This window comes from Bombyx mandarina, chromosome A1 (assembly GCF_030267445.1).
Source record: "Bombyx mandarina strain Sakado chromosome A1, ASM3026744v2".
NCBI lineage: Eukaryota > Metazoa > Arthropoda > Insecta > Lepidoptera > Bombycidae > Bombyx > Bombyx mandarina.
The window spans coordinates 17,595,512-17,615,320 of NC_143234.1; the positions used below are offsets into that span (position 1 = coordinate 17,595,512).

Genomic DNA, 19,809 nt, shown 5'->3' on the forward strand with positions numbered 1-19,809 from the left:
GTTAAATAGTCATAATACGATCACTGATAGAGCTGTATCCAAGGACCGCATTTTTGAACGTCTGTGGGAACTATGATGGCCACCCCATTCTGGCTTTTACTTTCGTGACCTGAAAAGTAGAATGTTTGAAGTCGTCGTGGCCTAAGGGATAAGACGTCCGGTGCATTCGTGTTGAGCGATGCGCCGGTGTTCGAATCTCAGGCGGGTACCAATTTTTCTAATGAAATATGTACTCGGCAAATGTTCACGATTGACTTCCACGGTGAAGGAATAACATCGTGTAATAAAATTGTAACCCGCAAAATTATAATTTGCGTAATTACTGGTGGTAGGACCTCTTGTGAGTCCGCACGGGTAGGTACCACCGCCCTGCCTATTTCTGCCGTGAAGCAGTAATGCGTTTCGGTTTGAAGGGTGGGGCAGCCGTTGTAACTATACTGAGACCTTACAACTTATATCTCAAGGTGGGTGGCGCATTTACGTTGTAGATGTCTATGGGCTCCAGTAACCACTTAACAACAGGTGGGCTGTGAGCTCGTCCACCCATCTAAGCAATAAAAAAATAATAAAAAAAATGTATTTCTTTCCACCATTGTGAAGTGTCCTGAGCCCTTGATATGTGTTTCTGACAGTCCAAGTATAGTGAACCGACGAGTGATCATCTCCTTTTCGACGATTTCCAGTTTTCCCTCCTGTAGTAGACTTCTTACATTCTATGCTCATCCATGTCAGTCGGATCATCCGACCTCGCATATTCATTCACTGTAATCATCATTTAAGGTCGGGACATTCTCTAGGGAGATAGTCGTAGTGGTTTCCCCTTGCCTTCTACGCCAGGTTTTTTTGAAGCTTTTTAGTTCTTATCAGAATCCGCCACCCGAAACTCGGCGTTGTCAAGCTCGTTTTGCAGCACCCAGAAGACACGTGCAGGGTATTGAAGGTATTTCCTGCGGACGCGAGCGACTCCATCCTCCATTACATCCATTACTATTAGGTACCTATTACTTTAATTCTAACATGATAATCTGAGATTTATCTGCACTTAAATATAATATCGTGTGCGTCTTGTCAATCGCGCCCTCCCCCGTCTCACCCCGCCACATACCTCAGGAGGTGACTAGCGCTTCCGCGCGCACTATACCAAATGGTTCTTTTCACAATAAGCAGTCAGAAATCGGACCAGAGCCACTTTAAAACGAAAATTTCAAGACATTGAAGAAAATTTTTTGGTCTATAATAGTTTATTGAGGTCCCGAAACTTACAAGGAATATCGAATTCTTTTCTGCTCTCACGTTCGGAATCTTTGATTGACGGTGTTAAGTAGCGATCAATAATTAAATTTATTTCTGTTGCGTTTGTTGAACATATTTTTATAAGTATTGACTCGGCAACTTTATTAAAAGTTTGAGCTATATAAGATCCGATTAGGTGCAAGTAGTAAAAACCATCTATTATTTGAACGTTGATATGTGTTGACTCAACCATTTCAGTTTTGGATTTCAAAATTTTTGCTAACGTTGATTTTGAAGTTTTTAACATCTCTCCAGTACATGAAAAAAGAGCAGGGGGCAATGGTGCTACTGGGAAACTCAGGCAATATTCGAGGTTAATTTTTTTGTTTAGTCTGCCAAAAGTCGCCCAAATACGTCTCGTTCCATTTTCAATAATACTTTCTTGTTTTTGTCTTTGGTACTGAGGACTTTAGTCATACATTGAAAAGCAAAATTGCTGATTTTGTTTCGTTTTATAAGTTTATCGAATCTTGCGGGAGTTGAAGAGCTTTCCGAGATAAAATTTAATTTTTGTTGATAGCCTGCTGTTGTCTCGTTTAGCAGGAAATCAGCAACTTCTTTAGATGCAGCTATACCCGTTGAAATGTTGAATAATATATCTTTGTCAACAGTGTCAGCAAATGGATTCATCGTACATTTTATTGCTTCAATGAAGTATCGCGAATCATCGCAGTATATCCTTAATTTTACTTTGTTGCAATGTATCATCGAAGTATCATCATTTGCGTTAATCTGATATTTTGTTTGATAGATATTAATATCTTTGTCCTCATGCTGTGACTGAGAGCCCATCTATGACGTGCAGATATCGAGTCTGCAGCTAGATTATCAGTCAATTGATTGCTAGCATCAGCATCGATGGTCTGCTCTAGCGTCAAGTCAACTGGTGATCGAGCAAAATTTGCTGCAGTTCGTCGAATTCCATAGGCGCCTCGACGAAGTTCAGCTACCAAAGATGAATTATTAGTATAGAAATTGATTAAATTGCTCAAATATAACAAGGACCATTTGGCATAATTGGGCTGGTTTAACGCAAAAAATATATCAGACATATTGAAAATTGAGTCCATGTACAGTTCAAAGTTACTGGTGCGGTCTGGTTTGTATTTTTCTCAAATTAGGGATGTAGTTGTGATAATAAATCCATAAATTTGTAGTAGTTTTTTTATTATAAAGGCCTATTCTACTTCGATCAACAATACAACTAGATAACGCCTCGCGAACCAAAACAATACTCAAATACGGCAGCGTCTACTTTAATACTAAGTAGTAAAATGCGGCTTGCGATTTTATTTGTTGGTTGAGAGGCTTGGTGAATTTTGGTTTTCGAGAAATAAAAAAACCGTTTTGTCATTGTTAGGTGTTTATTATTTAAATTTTTCTACATGATTGAAATGGTGTGTTACACGAATCGAGGATTGGGGGTAAGGGGAACAATATGGACGACCAATCGCATTACTACAAATTTGCATAGTCATCGTCCTCTACTCGTCCACAGAATGATGTCATCACTAATACGAGTACGATCTAGGACAAATTATATTTATACCTAGTCAGGTCATAAATACTTGTGGAACTTCCGCGCTCACTTTGAGAAGTTGGGCCCTCGACTGATGGCGACGGCCGGCTCTTTGAGCCGGCTGCTTCCAAACGTCGGGGGTCCCGATCAGGTGGCGCGCCGCCTCTACATGGGGGTGGTGCGGTCGATGGCACTATACGGGGCTCCCGTATGGTGCCACGCCCTGACCCGCAAGAACGTCGCGGCGCTGCGACGTCCGCAGCGCGCGATTGCGGTCAGGGCGATCCGAGGATACCGCACCGTCTCATTCGAGGCGGCGTGCTTGCTCGCCGGGACGCCACCCTGGGACCTGGAGGCGGAGGCGCTCGCTGCCGATTACCGGTGGCGTAGCGACCTCCGCTCTAGGGGGGAAGGGCGCCCCGGCGAAGGAGTAGTTCGAGCGCGGAGGCTCCAATCTCGGCGGTCCGTGCTGGAGGCGTGGTCTCGCCGCTTGGCGGACCCGTCGGCCGGCCTCCGAACCGTCGAGGCGGTCCGCCCGGTTCTCGCGGACTGGGTGGGCCGCGACCGCGGATGCCTCACCTTCCGGCTAACGCAGATGCTTACCGGCCATGGTTGTTTCGGCCGGTACTTGCACAAGATAGCCGGAAGGGAACCGACGGCGCAGTGCCACCACTGCGCGGACCGCGACGAGGAAGATACAGCGGAACACACGCTGGCGCGTTGCTCGTCGAATCCAGAGCCGCCCTCGTCGCGGTCATTGGAGAGGACCTCTCGCTGCCGCGCGTCGTGGCTACGATGCTCGGCAGCGACGCGTCCTGGAAGGCGATGCTCGACTTCTGCGAGTCCACCATATCGCAGAAGGAGGCGGCGGAGCGAGAGAGGGAGAGCTCTTCCCTTTCCGCACCGATCCGTCGCCGTCGAGCCGGGGGCCGGAGGCGGGAATACGCCCGTACGTCCCGGCCCCTGTAGGTGGCGGCCTCCCCCCGGTGAAGGTCAAGGGGCGACCTGAGGGGGTGAGGCCGCGCGGCGCGCTACCAGCACTCTAGCGCGCTGCCGTGGAGTGATTAGAGCGACCGGTCGACGGTGTATCGCGTCCCGACCCGGCAGGCTGGTTCTGGTCCAGCGGGGTATTCCGGGACACCAGCGGCACCGTCTGGGCGGCCCGACGGGCTGCCGTACCGAGACGGCCGACGTTTCAGAGCCTTCGATTCGCCTCGAAGGCTCCGTCGGCTGGGCGTCCTTGGGGTGAGCCGCGCCGTCTGGTTGTAGTGTTGACCGCGGTAGCCCCCCTACCTCATCCGGGTTCTGACCTCGGAGGGGATCGGACGTCGGGTGTAAGAGTGCAGGGGAGTCGTTTAGTGGGTGGGCTCTAAAATCCTTGGGCCCGCGGTCTTTTTTTTTCGGGTCGAGAGCCGAACCTCCTACGAGGTCCCCGCGCAAAAGGGGCGCGTGGGGTATGTGAGACTCAACGGTCTGCATGGTGTTGTGAGCAGACCGCGGGCCCAAGGATTTTAGGACCCACCCACTAAACGACTCCCCTGCACTCTTACATCCGACGTCCGATCCCCTCCGAGGTCAGAACCCGGATGAGGTAGGGGGGGCTACCGCGGTCAAAACTACAAAAAAAAAAAAAAAAAATTCATTATGTAACCATTCATATACCAAAATGAACTTAACAAAACATAGATTCTTATGACACTAAAGTTTATTCAAAATGACCTCCGTGATTTTGAATACAGGCCTTCAATCTGCGCGGCCAGTCGTCTATCGCAGCACGAACGAGGTCCATGTCAATATCGGCGGCTGCCTTAATCAAGGATGTCTTGAGTGACTCCAAATTAGGATGAGGCTTTGAGCACACGCCTTTTCCTCCAAGTGTTACCATATCTTGTAATCTAACGGATTCAAATCTGGACTGGAGGAGGGCCAGTCTTCGTGCCGGATGAAGTCAATTTCACGTGCCGCCAGCCAATCTTGTGTGCTCTTCGCTCTATGAGCTGGCGCCGAATCTTGTTGGAATACCCAGTGCCTGTTATTGAACATGGTATGAGAAACAGGTTCCACAAGGTTCGTCAGGACTGTATTTTGATACACAACTGCATTCGTTTTTACACCTTTCTCACAAAAATGTACCTCTGTTAAGCCCCAATAAGAAACTCCCAACCATACCATGAGCGAGGATGGAAAATGACCTCGTTGGACACGCGGAATACGGTTGCTCGCTTCTTCACTACTGTGTGCGTACACCTTATCATTTTGTTTGTTGTAGCGCTCTTCTACGGTAAACATTTTTTCATCCGAAAAAAGAATTTCCTGATGTTTTTTTCCCGCGTACCGCTTCAACAAAGCGCGGCATCTCTTCAGTCTCAGGTCCATTAGACGAGCATTCAAACGATGTCCTGTTTTTCTTCGATATGCCCGAAGCCCTAAGTCTTCATTTAATACCCTTTTCACCGTGGTTCTGCTTAACCCCATCTGAAGGGCCAACAGTTTCTGCTTACGTTTGGGATTTCTTTGAATTCGCGCCTTCACAGCTTTTATCACTGCTGGAGTCCTAACAGACAGAGGGCGACCACTTCTTGACCTTTCATCTACACTAGAGTCTTCATTGTATCGTTTGATGGTACGATAAACGAATCTTTTGGTTATATTCAAATTTTTCAGTATGTTAAAAATTTGAATTGGCGCGTAACCGCAACGATGCAACGCAATAACTGCAACACGGTCTTCTTTAAGCGTCCACTCCATATTTAAAAATGAGTAAAATTCTAAAAGTATACATTTTTATTTTCATGAACAATTCGAAATTCGAATTCAATAAACTTTTTTGTGGCCAGCATTCTAAAAGAAAAGTTTTTACTGTGTGACAATACTTATGACCTGACTAGTTATATAAGTACTAGAGTTATGAACGTATTTATTATGGAATAACTAGTAGTTATTGTTTATTATTATTATTATAACTAGTAGTTTCATTATGCTTTATGTTACGGGCGCTGGTTTTACTTCGTCGAAATGATGTTTCACGTGCTGACGATTTATTAGGAGGGATAGGGTGTTATTACCGTGGATTTTTACAATTTCGTAAGGACCTTTCCACACCGGTGATAAAGCCTTTCTAAGTCGGAGATGATTCTTCGGATACACGTAATCTCCAACCTTGTATTGGACCGAGCGAGAGTATCTGTCATAGTACTTCTTGGACTTCTCTTTAGAGGCACTAATGTTTTGTAGAGCTTTTTCTCTTGATATTTTGAGGCGGTGACTAAGCATCTTAAAATATTCTGGGTATGTGACATCTAATCGTAAATCAAAGACGGCGTCGGGTGTAATTATATGGTTTATGACCAAAGACGAGTTCGTAAGGTGTAAATTGAGTAGTGGTGTGGATTGTACTATTGTAGGTGAGCATGGCTATGTATACGAATTTATGCTAGTTTGTATGGTTATCATTTACATAAGACTTCAGGTATTCCTTTAGTGTCGAGTGGCTTCTTTTCAGGGCGCCCTGCGTTTGAGGATGGTAGGGAGAGGATCAGTTATTTAATTTAAAAAAATTGACAAGTTCTTTTAAATAGTTCGGCGGTGAAGTTGGTTCTCTGATCAGTGAGTATTGATTTCGGGATACCAAATCAGGAAATGAAATGGATTAAACATTCGCAGGACTCCTCTGCGGTAGCATTAGAGATTGGGTACGCAATGGAAAATTTGGTCAAATTATCTTGAAGAGTGAGAATGAATTTAAGCTTTAAAATGCCAGCTTCAGGCAAGAGATCAACGAGATCGAGGCTAATCCTCTCAAAGGGGCGAATAGAGCTAGTGGTGATTTGCATGGGGGATTTTTTGATCTTGCGCAGAGCTTTATTTGACTGATACAGTTAACAATTATTAACGTAGTTTTCGATGTCTGAACGCATATTTCTCCAGAATTCAACGATTGCTTTTATTTTGTCTGGGTTAGGTTTGACTCCGTCAGTGAAGATTGTGTGCTCTAAATAAGCGACTTCTCGTCGTAGGAACTCGCACTTGTCAAGTTGTATTTTGAGATTGAAATTTCTGAGTTTCTGGAAGATTTCAGCGAGGCTTTGGATTTGTGTTTTCAAGTCAGAGGAATAGCAGACGAATCATGTCATCTAAATATACGAAACAGCGTAGACCTTGCAGACCGAATAGAGTCGTATTCATTAGACGTTGGAAGTAAGAGGGTGCGTTTTTGAGTCCAAAGCTCATCCTTGAGGGACACTGAAGGCTGTTTTTTCAGGTTGATTTACGAGAATTTGATGGAATCCGGAGGCTAAATCTAAAGTAGCGAAGTATGTACTTTTTCCTAATTGGTCTAGGATTTCGGTAATTTGTGGAATTAGATAGGTAGGTATCTCCGATGGTTATATCATTCAGTTTTCTATAGTCTATAACTATGCGCCACTTTTGTTGGCCTCATGCATCGAGTTTCTTTGGTACAACCCAAATGTGTGAGGTCCAAAGGGATATTGAAGGTTCTATTATGATGCCTTGTTCTAGCACTTCATTAATTGGTTATCTACTTCCCTCGTTCTCGGGGAATCTACAAGTTTTTGTATGAATTGGAACTTCTGATGTGGTTTTAATGTCGTGTTGAATAGCATTAGTATATGTTAGTTTTTCATTAGGATGTCGGAATAGTCTGTGCAAAGTTCTATTTCTTCTTTATTTAAATGGGATATGCGTAGCATGCTTAGTACCTGTTTTGTTCTTTGGATTGAATTTGTTTCATTGGAATTAGCATAATTTATAATGTTGGATTTATTCGTGTGATATTTAGGGATAGTGTCAATAGGATCGAGTCTTAATTTCAAATTATTTCTTAACGTTATATCGAATTCGGAGATATTGACTACAGTGATGTTGGCTCTATTGTTTGACTTTGTTTTTACGACACAGTTAGCTACTAAGAGATTATCAGAGATATTTTGATCTAGGATGAGGCCTTCTTTTAATTCTGGATTGGAAATGGAACATTCCACGACGACTTCGGATCTAGCAGGTATAATAAGGGTAGGTTCAAGGAATTAAAAAAAAAAAAAAAAGTTCATGGAATTGGAGTTTGAAGTTTAGGTCGCCAAGGGTGAGAATTTCTTTGGAGTAATCGATTTGGGAATTGAATGCAGAGAAGAAATCGTTACCTATAATTCCATCATAAGAGAAGTCTAGGTCTGGGTTTAAATAAACCGGTGTTGTGCTGCCAGAATGTTGATTAGGGAGTGGCCTAAAGAGTGTATTACGTTCTCTGATGACCCTTAACCGTTGAACGCGATTACTTCTTTTGTGATTTTTGGCATTTTTTGAATAGACGTTGTGTTGAGTTGGGTAATCTATGTTATAGGTATAATCTGTGTCATTGCATTTTTCTCTCCATTACTGCTGCAAAATTTATACAGATTGTTTGTCTCTAAAAAGTTACGTTTAATAAATTCTATAAAACTATCCAAGTTATTATTTGAATACGACAAAGTGGGTGAACAAACATATTTTGGTCCTTATCGAACCGGATTTGCAACAAACTCGAGTGTGTTCAACTTGAATTGACTTCGACAATATGAGCAAAATCACAGAACTTATCAATATTCTGGAGGAAAAAGCTGATCTGATATTAAAATGCACGACAAACATTAAAAAATGTCCGAAGACACGTATGACGAAGGGGTACGTAGAAACGAGGTTGAATACCATCGAAGATTTCTGGCAAATATTTAAAGAAACACACGACACTCTTGTGAAGTCCCTCACCAAAGAAAAAAGATCGGATATATTATATTTCAAAGAAAATGTGTACAGCAATATTGAAGAATTATATATGGATACAACATCAGATTTGAAGGATACTTTGTCCAATTTCGTACAAACTGCAGGTACCCCCACACCAATTAAACAACAAGATTTGAATATAAAATTACCCCATATACAATTACCTACGTTTACTGGACATTATGATGATTGGCCAACCTACAACGACATATTTACTTCACTTGTTCATCACAATATCACATTATCTAAAGTTCAAAAATTACATTACTTAAAGGCAAGTGTTGCTGATGAAGCGGCTTCTCTACTCAAACACATATCGGTGACTGAAACCAATTACAAACAGGCATGGGACATTTTAAAACAGAGATATGGTAATAAGAAACTAATTGTTAATTCACTTTTAAGAAGATTGTTTCAACAACCAAAAATAAACACACCTAATGGCATTCAACTAAAAGGATTATTAGATGCTACAACTGAATGCCTGAGCAGCCTACAAAACCTTAACTTACCTGTTGAGTCATGGGATTTAATTATAATCTACATAATTGTGCAAAGACTAGATCCTGAAACACATAAAGCATGGGAAGAGTATAGTTTCCATAGAAATAGTGAAGACCTACCTACTTGGCAAGAAATGAAAAACTTTCTAGATTGTAAATTTAGAACAATGGAATTAGTAACATACACACCTCAAACAAAAGAATTGAAATCTTATAAACAAAAAACATTTCAGATTTCCACAACAGAAAAGATCTGCATTAAATGTAAAGAAAATCATACCCTTTGTCATTGTGAAGAATTTATTAAACTGTTACCAGATGAACGAATTGGTTTTGTGAAGAACAAGAATTTATGTTATAATTGCTTACTACCAGGACACCCAGTATTTAAATGTCGACTCAGAATATCATGCAAAATCTGTGGTAAGCGACACCATTCGTTACTACACAAAACAATCAATGGATTAGAGACAAACTATAAACAAGTTGAAGACACAAACATCCAACCAGGCCCTATAGAGGATAATGATGCAGACGTTGCTATACTGTCGCATATGGCGACAAAGAGGTCCACAGCATTGCTGGCCACAGCAATGATAACTGTTAAGAATAGTACAGGACATTATACAGTATTGCGCGCTCTAATAGATCAAGGGTCACAGGCTAATTTTATTAGTGAAAGAGCAGCACAACTTTTGAAAGTCAAAGGAACACCCACTAAGGGGACAATCACTGGAGTTGGATCTACACAAACGGAAGTAAATCTGGCAGTCCAGCTTGAAATATTATCTAGATACCAATGCAATTTCAAGCTCAACGTGGAAGCATATGTGATGCCTTCACGTTTAACAACATTCTTACCGTCCACAACTATTGCCGACTCCACATTCACGTGGTCACATTTGAAAGGTCTCAAGCTGGCAGATCCCACCTTTAATCAACCAGGGAGAGTTGATATGCTTCTAGGTGTAGAAGTATATGCAGCCATTCTGAAAAATGAAATTATTCGAGGTCCTCCTGGCTCTCCATGCGCACAACATACAAGTTTTGGATGGATTCTCTTTGGAAAGATACACAATGACATTGAAGAAAGGAAAATAACAGTTATGCACCACCACATGGATTTTGATGAACTGTTACACACACTATGGGAGTTAGACTGTGATAATCAAAGAAAACTTACACAAGAAGAGGAACTCTGTGAGAAAATTTATTATGAAAATGTTAGGAGAGACAATGAAGGAAGATACATTGTGAAATTACCTTTTAAATCAGATGTCATACTAAGTACAGAAGGTAATACCAGGGATATATCACTAAGAAGACTAACACAACTAGAGAGAAGATTACAGAGAGACATGAAGTTAAAGACTGAATACACTAAAGTGATGCAAGAATATATGGAATTGAATCATATGGAAGAAGTACCAGAAGAAGAATTAAGGAAACCCTCTGTCTACCTTCCTCATCATGCAGTTGTAAAGGATACAAGTGAGACTACCAAAGTAAGAACTGTGTTCAATGCCTCCTCAATGGGATCTAATAATATTTCCATTAATGATGAGTTACTAGTTGGCCCACAATTGCAAGAAGACATGAGATCATTGGTTATGAGATGGAGACTAAAACGGGTTTGTTTTATAGCAGATATTGAGAAAATGTATCGGCAGATATTGGTTACCAAACAGGATGCAGATTACCAACGAATTTTGTGGAGAATTGATCCAAATCTTAAAGTCAAAGATTACAGATTGCTTTGGGTAACATTTGGAACTGCTTCGGCTCCGTTCCTTGCTGTAAGAACTGTACAACAAGTTGCAGAAGATGAAGGCAAAGGTTTCCCTGAAGCAACTAGAATGATTAAGGAAGACTTCTGGATGGATGACTTATTATCTGGTAACGATACAGTAAGTGAAGCCAATTGAATCAGCAAGAAATGTTAGTGACATCTTGAATCGTGGCGGTTTCAAATTACAAAAATGGTCTTCTAATAGTATTGAATTTATGAAAAATATTTCACCTACAGAAAGAAGTACATTGATAAATGTGGATATGAACCTGGGAGGAACTGTTAGAACGTTGGGGTTATCATGGAATATAGGAGATGATGTGCTACAGTATAATCTTAATTTGCCAGAAGTGCCACTTACCATCACTAAGAGAAGTATACTTGCTGAGATACAACGCTTATTTGATCCACTTGATTGGATAGCACCTGCCTTGTTACCTGGAAAACTAATAATACAAAGACTATGGTTGAAAAGACTTACCTGGGATGAAGTAGACTCTGAAACTAAAAGAGATTGGTTCGAGATGAGAAACAACTTAAATTATTTAAAGGAAATTAAAATACAACGCTGGTTACTTATTACTAGTGATGTCATAGAAGATGTGTCAATACATGGATTTTGTGATGCATCAACAATTGCATATGGAGCAAGCAGTTGCTTATCTGAGAGTCAAAACTTACAATAATGAATATAAAACTATGCTGATAGCAGCGAAGACTAGAGTCGCACCTGTTAAACCAGTCTCTCTGCCCCTTTTGGAACTGTGCGGTGCAGTGTTATTATCAAAGCTCTTGAAACACATCAGTCGTGCTACACGGATACCAAGGAAACAAATCTTTGCTTGGACAGATTCTACCATAGTACTATCATGGCTTACTGGAGACCCGACAAGATGGCAAACATTTGTGAGAAATCGTGTAGTAACAGCGCTTGACAATATTGGAAATGCATGGTATCATGTACAGTCTCAAGACAACCCTGCAGACATAGCATCAAGAGGAATGCTTCTTTCAGATCTCAAAGAATTTAGTTTATGGTGGAACGGCCCTAAATGGCTCACCCATGAAGAAATATTGATGTCTCGTGGAGATAATATTTCTACTGACCTAGAGTTGAGAAGAAAAAAGAAAGAATTAGCTAAAATGTGGCAAGAAGCAAAATTAAATATACCTGAAGATTTAATAAACATTTTAGCTGAAGATGGAACCCATTGGCACTTTAACCCACCTTATAGCCCAAATTTTGGAGGTTTATGGGAAGCTGGGGTGAAATCTATAAAATATCACTTAAGAAGAATTCTTGATAGAACACTTACCTTTGAAGAGATGTCCACCACACTGTGCCAGATTGAAGCCTGCTTAAACTCACGGCCACTATGTCCAATAGATCATAATAGCCCAAGAGCCCGCGACAGCCAGACCTTCCTTATTTTATAAAAGCTGAAAGTTTCTCTGTGTATGTCTCCAACACAGGTAAGAACGACCCCCGATTATAGAGTTTCGATTGTGGTTACTTGGGCAGGTAACAGGCAGTAAAGGTATATAAAATAGTACCTTAAATTCGTTAAAGTATAAAGGTTTTTTTTTTTAATATTTACTCCAGAATATCTTTAGAAATCATGATATCCGTTGCCGGACACTTTTTCCAGTTGTTACCCCCTGCCAGACACCTCTAAACTTTAATAAATTTTAATTATACTTTCGTTATACTATAAAAGCTAAATTTTATATATGTTACTTAGGGACTTATAAAAATATGTTACCCCAATAGCCGGACAGTTTTAATGGTTCTTACATCTTGCCAGACACATTGAGAGCCCGCTGTAGGTGCGAGCGCGAGGTAGCAACTGTTCAAGCGGGTGTGAGCGAGATAGAGTGCTTAATCTATTGTGATCTTTTAAGATATCCAATAAAAAAATTATTTTATTACGTTCATAGCAATATTATAGAAAATAAAAAATGTTATTTTAATATTATAAAGTACAAACAAAATATTATATGTCAAAGAAAAATATTTAATCGTTCTTATAATTTTCCTCATTGTCGTCGATATTGAAATTCGATTGAAATTCGTCGATTTTTTACAGAAACTGATGAATAAGGCGATATCAATATCGCCTTATTCATCAGTTTCTGTAAAAAATTAAGAAAAATTATACAATTTGAATAATAAAAAAAATATGTACAATAATTTGTCATAATAATTACATACCTGATTGAGTTTTGAGCGAATCTCTAACATAACTCGGTAGTAGATCTTAGCGTGTGCCAATTCACCACAGTCCTCGTGACGGGAACGGAATCGGGAGCGCGACCGAGCTTCATAATGACGGGGCGGTGGTCTGAATCTAACTCTGAAACTACTTCGATCGAGTGTAAGCGCAGAGTTACGTTTTTTAATAACGCTATGTCGAGTATATCCGGGCGATGCGCGATATTTAGCGGGTAGTGAGTCGGGGTTAGCGGAGCGATGATATCGAAGGCGAGATCATCGACTAACGCGTCGAGCCGCCTGCCATTCGGGTTGTGGTGTGTGAGTTCCACCTAATGTGTTTACAATTTAGGTCGCCCGACAGAATGACAGAGCTTCCCATGCCGAGTAGCGCCTCGATATCACTGCTTAGAACGGATAAATCCTATAAACGACAGCTGATGTGCAGTAAAAGATCACAATAGACTAAGCACTCTATCTCGCTCACACCCGCTTGAACAGTTGCTACCTCGCGCTCGCACCTACAGCGGGCTCTCAATGTGTCTGGCAAGATGTAAGAACCATTAAAACTGTCCGGCTATTGGGGTAACATATTTTTATATGTCCCTAAGTAACATATATAAAATTTAGCTTTTATAGTATAACGAAAGTATAATTAAAATTTATTAAAGTTTAGGGGTGTCTGGCAGGGGGTAACAACTGGAAAAAGTGTCCGGCAACGGATATCATGATTTCTAAAGATATTCTGGAGTAAATATTTTAAAAAAAACCTTTATACTTTAACGAATTTAAGGTACTATTTTATATACCTTTACTGCCTGTTACCTGCCCAAGTAACCACAATCGAAACTCTATAATCGGGGGTCGTTCTTACCTGTGTTGGAGACATACACAGAGAAACTTTCAGCTTTTATAAAATAACGAAGGTCTGGCTGTCGCGGGCTCTTGCTCTATAATGATATTGACAATTTAAATGTACTTACTCCTGGACACTTCCTCATTGGAGAAGCTTCAATCAATGTACCTGAACCAGGTCTTAGCCAAGTGAATGTAAACAGACTGTCTAGATGGCAACATACTCAGAGGATACTTCAAAACTTTTGGCATAAATGGAAGACGGAATATCTCACACGTTTACAACAAAGACCTAAATGGTTAACTTTAAAGGAGGAGTTTAAAATTGGAGAAGTGGTTCTGATTAAGGAAGATCACCTTCCTCCGGGTAAATGGGCCTTAGGTCGCATAGTTGAGAAATATCCTGGCTCTGATAACATCTGTAGAGTTTATAGCTTAAAATGTTGTGGTAAATTGATTAAGAGATCCATTAGTAGACTGTGTAAATTGCCAATTAATGAATAACTTTCATTAAACTTAAAATTTGGTTACTTTATAAACTTTATTGTTTTGTTTTTACTAAATTAAATTTAAGTAAATCTATAAATATATTTCATACAAATAGTTAACATTTAATTGGCAATAATGGTTAAAGGATTGGTAAAGAAGGATGTTTTAAAAAGTATATATTTATTCATGTAAAGTTAATGATACATTAAGAATGACCTAATGTTCATAAAATTCACCTATTTATTATAGGTTGTTTTGTACTTTCTGATTTGTATTTTAAAATCTGATTTATGTTTGATATTGTAAATTCTAGTAATTTGTTTGGTTAAACTCTTGGAGCTTATCAGAATGAAAATTTACAATTTTTCTATGATTTACTGTATGTTTCTCAAAAACTTCGTTTTTGGGGGGGCGGTATGTTGAGTTGGGTAATCTATGTTACCCGGTCGGCGGTGTATCGCGTTCCGACCCGGCAGGCTGGTTCTGGCCCAGCGGGGTATCCCGGAACACCAGCGGCACCGCCCGGGCGGCCTGGTAGGGCCGCCGTACCGCGGAGACCGACGTCGTTGGTCGTCGACTATCGCCTCGACGACCCGTCGGTCGGGCGTCCTCGGGGTGGCGCCGCGTGTCTGGTTGTAGTGTTGACCGCGGGAACCCCCCTACTCTGAACGGGTTCTGACCCCGGACGGAGATCGGACGTCGGGTGTAAGAGTGCAGGGGAGTCGTTTAGTGGGTGGGCCCTAAAATCCTTGGGCCCGCGATCTGCTCTCAACACCTGCAGATCGTTGAGTCTCACATACCCCGCGCGCCCCCTAGGCGCGGGGACCTCGTAGGAGGTTCGGCCCCCGGCCCGAAAAAAAAAAAAAGGGTAATCTATGTTATAGGTATAATCTGTGTCATTGCATTTTTCCCTCCATTACTGCTGCTGCTGAAAACTTGTATTTTTTTTTTTTTACAAACAACTTACATGACTATATAACTATAAGCCATAAATCCGATGTATTAAAAAAATAGATAAATATAATTAATTATTACTTAATACCATTAATTTGAGAGTTATGCCTATTAACTTCTTTCTTGCCAAAAGCTAATATACCTAATCTACCCAATCTTATAATAATAGTACTAATTGTAGTTATCAATAAGAAACTAGATAATGAGCTAATTAATGATATATAAAATGAGCTATCATGTACAATAGAGGACATTATATCAGTCATTGTTTCAGCCTTGATTGATTTCATGTTAGTTAGCTCTCCTTTATATTCATATTCAAAAGATAAATCAATAGTTTGGTTTAAGAGTGGTACAAAAATTCTACAATATTTGTTCTTTGATATCTGTGTAATTTCATACATTTCTAGATTACAAGATAGTAAAGGTTTATTAAAAGTGCAATTTGACTCATAAGGTAGTGATCCTTCACTTAATACATTGTGTGAAGATAATACTGCAATAGGTTGTTCAAGGCAATATGTGCAAGCATAAGTCATAACTATATCTATATTACAATGAGGTTTCTTAACTATTAACTCTTTAAGATCTACATTACCAAAAACAATATTAACATTCCCACTAACTCTATGTTTAGTGTTAATCCAGTTATCACCATATATTGATAAAGTCTCAATATTAGATCTATCCATTGTATATGTAAGCTTGAGGGTAGATATTATTTTGTTGAACACCAAGTAAAACGAAGTCACCTTTGATTTCTAATTTAATCAACAATATGTTAACTTGACAATTCACTTTAACACTTGTCCAACTTTAACCAGTACGTACAACAGTCACTGAATCACACAACGTAACAACGATATAGTAAGTGCACCGGGCAAACGCAGTCGAACGAATGTTTCTCGCAAGGCACGCACCGCCTTTTTATACTAGCCGGCGCAGCTGGCTTATGAGTCACTTCTGTTGCACGAGTGGAACGACACGGCCGGCGCACCCGGCTTGTGTGAGTCACGCCTGTTGCACGTGATGTTTATTAGAAATATTGTTAACGCCGTCACGGCCATACTGACATGCGCTCGTCCTCGTGCGCCTTTTTATGGTTTTTCTGTAGACAATAAGCGTATTCGTTCATCCTGACATTAACGGATGCAACTTAAAACGTGGTCTATGATATTAACAATCTAATACGGTTCGGTTCGCATAATTCTTCAGAAAATCCTATACTGGCTATAAATACTGACTGCTTACATACCTGGGCCAGTTCATTTAAATCTCTTCAGGTATGTAAGTATGTCCCTTTTAACTTAAATCGGAATTGTTATCCCTTCAGTTTTTCGAACTGGACCGGATAATGCTAGACCGGATCGCAATCCCTGTAGCTAATTGTTGTGGCTAATCTGGATGAAAATCCCTATAGCCAAGCCATTGGACCGGACAGACCCTTCAATGACTTCACACTTTTTTTTTTTTTTTTTTTTTCTCTTTTTTTTTTTTTGCTAGTCCGGATTAACATCTCTCTAGCCACATACAATTCTCTTTTTTTTTTTTTTAATCTGCGTGTACGGTAGCGTTTGTTAAAACATTTCTTAAACCAGAACATTTATACGGAATTTCTTCAGAAATAGTGCGAGACCGACCATCGTTTTCTACATTTCCAACACCTGCACCTGAGGTGCCTGAGCTTACAGACATTGTATCACTACCCACAGACTATGTTTGCTGTATCGCTATTTGCGGACAAAAATGTCGCTTCTATTGTCAGTGATAGAGTCGTCATCATTAAGATCAGTTTCATGAACAAGATTACTTAACCCATCTGTGTACGCCGTCACGTCATCGTCACTATAATTTTCAGAAATTTCTAGTAGGCCTGACGGGCCTCGAGGTACTTCGCGTAAGTTTTCATGGGAAACTTTGTACACTAGAACCATTTACATGTCTCAACTTATACCTATCGTTTTCCAAAACTGCAGATGATTGAAAGATTACTGGTGGTCCGGAGGCCTTTCCCGCTTCACCGGGACGGGTGGGCGAGCAAAGGCTCAGCCAAGAGGGGTGGGATTTGCTAACAACTGCCCGAGTGCCTCCAAAGGAGACCTAACAACTCAAGAGCAATTGCTTCGCGAATGAATCTACTACCGGATCGGAATCGTGACCCACTGAGAAGATCCGGCGAGAAACTCAGTGGGCTGATGCATGGGTTAGGTTGCACGTCGACCTCTTTGTAGAGTTCGATGAGTACGGTTACCGGGGTTCCTCAGCCTGCTCCTAGTGTTAGAGCTGAAGGTATCTAATGCAAGAGTTATTGGATCTGGTGGATCCGTAAGGACGTGTCTAGGGCGACGACGGTGACTTGCTCCTGCGTGATCAGGATTCGGGGTGCAGTAATGTTGAAGGGACCTTTATATTTTCGGTCTAATTTACGAAAACAAAACCCCCAGCGGAAAAGAGTTTGACTTTAGCTTTGCCTCGACTAAACCAAGCTTCTGTTTGTGCCCATTTTTGTTTTTTTTTTTTTTTTGTTTTCGCAGGCCTTCGACCGTGCTAAATCAAGATCTAATCTAGAGGGATTATCACTCTGTTGAAACTTAGATATTTCAAGTGAACTACCCTGAACGGTAAACATCTATTCTATTGGAGTAAACCCTGTTACTCGACAACGTGTACTATTAAGGGCGAGTTGAATATCCCCTAACTGCTCTTGCCATGATTGGTCCGAGTTACTTTCAGATCAAAGAGTGACTTGTTCATGAAACCGCTTACCATTGAATAAATTACTATGTTTTTTTTTTTTGAGACTACATTCTGACCTTGAATGGAACATAAAGGGGAAGCCAAAACCACTTATCTGTAAGACACTGAAGCTCTGGAACACACGTTGACGTCTCTGGTTGGACCTGCCACAGCACAGTCTCCTACGAGGCAGCGCACCCTAGCGCAAGTGCAGCCGGAGCGCGGGGGCTCCAATATCGGCAGTCCGTGCTGGAGGCGTGATCTCGTCGTTTGGCGGACCCGTCGGCCGGCCTCCGTACCGTCGAGGCGATCTGCCCGGTTCTCGCGGACTGGGTGGGCCGCGACCGCGGAAGTCTCACCTCCAGCTACCTGTGCAGACTCACAAGACATTTTACCACCATGCAAACTTCTTACCGCAACAAATCTTACCAGCCACCACGCAAACTACAATTTTACGGGTTCCACCTCTCTTACACGATGTTACTCCCACACTGAGGAAGCCAACCGCGAACACTTGTCAAGCACGCACAAGCACGCACTTCACCGGAAAAACCTGCATCCGCCAGCGGAACCCGAACACCGCCGCATCGCCAGACACGAACGCACCGGACGTCTTATCTTACAGGTCACGACGACTTCAGATGTGTCAATTTTTCTTCCCCACGGAAACTTGCTTGCTTTCTTGTTTGCTTGCTTGCTGGAGCCCGAAGTCATCGAACGTGTAGTGTTATTGGTATTGAATCGAGTAGATTCTAAAATTTCAGCGACAATTCACAGTCTCATGTCCTGGTTTACTGTACTAGTGCCATATAACTCTAGCAGTAGTCATTGGCTTAAAAACGATTCGTGTCGGAACTACCCACTCGTCATGACAGATCCATTATTGCGATCGAAGTTTCACTTGAGATTTGCACTTGCCTTAATTTCTTGCAATAGCTTGTTACGTGTTGTATTTCCGTTAGTAAATGCCATGTGATGAAGTCGACAGTCAAACTGGGCAACATGAGCCAGAACGTAAGATGTGACGATTTCTTCGTGGCTCAGATCTTCCATCGAGGTAACAGAGACGTTATTACACGACTTACGTATGCTGCATTCACGCTCTTGTGGCGTACCACTACTAGTATTCTGATCTGCATCATGTTTTTTTTTGCTGTACTTCGAACATGTTCAAACACGTCACGCCAGTGAGAGTAGAGTTCTGATCCCACTTCTGATGTAAGCTTGAGGGTAGATATTATTTTGTTGAACACCAAGTAAAACGAAGTCACCTTTGATTTCTAATTTAATCAACAATATGTTAACTTGACAATTCACTTTAACACTTGTCCAACTTTAACCAGTACGTACAACAGTCACTGAATCACACAACGTAACAACGATATAGTAAGTGCACCGGGCAAACGCAGTCGAACGAATGTTTCTCGCAAGGCACGCACCGCCTTTTTATACTAGCCGGCGCAGCTGGCTTATGAGTCACTTCTGTTGCACGAGTGGAACGACACGGCCGGCGCACCCGGCTTGTGTGAGTCACGCCTGTTGCACGTGATGTTTATTAGAAATATTGTTAACGCCGTCATATATATACCCTTAGGTAGCAATCTACCTATAGAAGGTTCATTTAATAAGCACTTAACAACACAGTTATCTACACTACAATCTATATTATTAGTAT

The 19,809-nt window shown here is 41.3% G+C and overlaps 1 protein-coding gene across 1 annotated transcript; it reads left to right on the forward strand.

Annotated features, from left to right (window-relative positions):
- Positions 1-8,467: 8,467 nt before the first annotated feature.
- Positions 8,468-13,035, forward strand: LOC149499596 (uncharacterized). The gene is made up of 5 exons (XM_089739810.1): positions 8,468-8,494; positions 8,871-8,967; positions 9,418-11,006; positions 11,855-12,154; positions 12,976-13,035. Exons 1-5 carry the CDS (start codon positions 8,468-8,470, stop codon positions 13,033-13,035), a joined length of 2,073 nt encoding a protein of 690 aa, XP_089595936.1.
- Positions 13,036-19,809: the final 6,774 nt, after the last annotated feature.

What these genes read in the sequence shown, in the direction of transcription:
- LOC149499596 (XM_089739810.1), top strand. Translation starts at nt 8,468, where the DNA reads ATGTCCGAAGACACGTATGACGAAGGG. An exon ending in CATTTTAAAACAGAGATATG is followed by an intron (nt 8,968 to 9,417) that starts GTAATAAGAAAC and finishes AACTGTTACCAG; the next exon opens with ATGAACGAATTGGTTTTGTG. An exon ending in TATTATCTGGTAACGATACA is followed by an intron (nt 11,007 to 11,854) that starts GTAAGTGAAGCC and finishes TATCATGTACAG; the next exon opens with TCTCAAGACAACCCTGCAGA.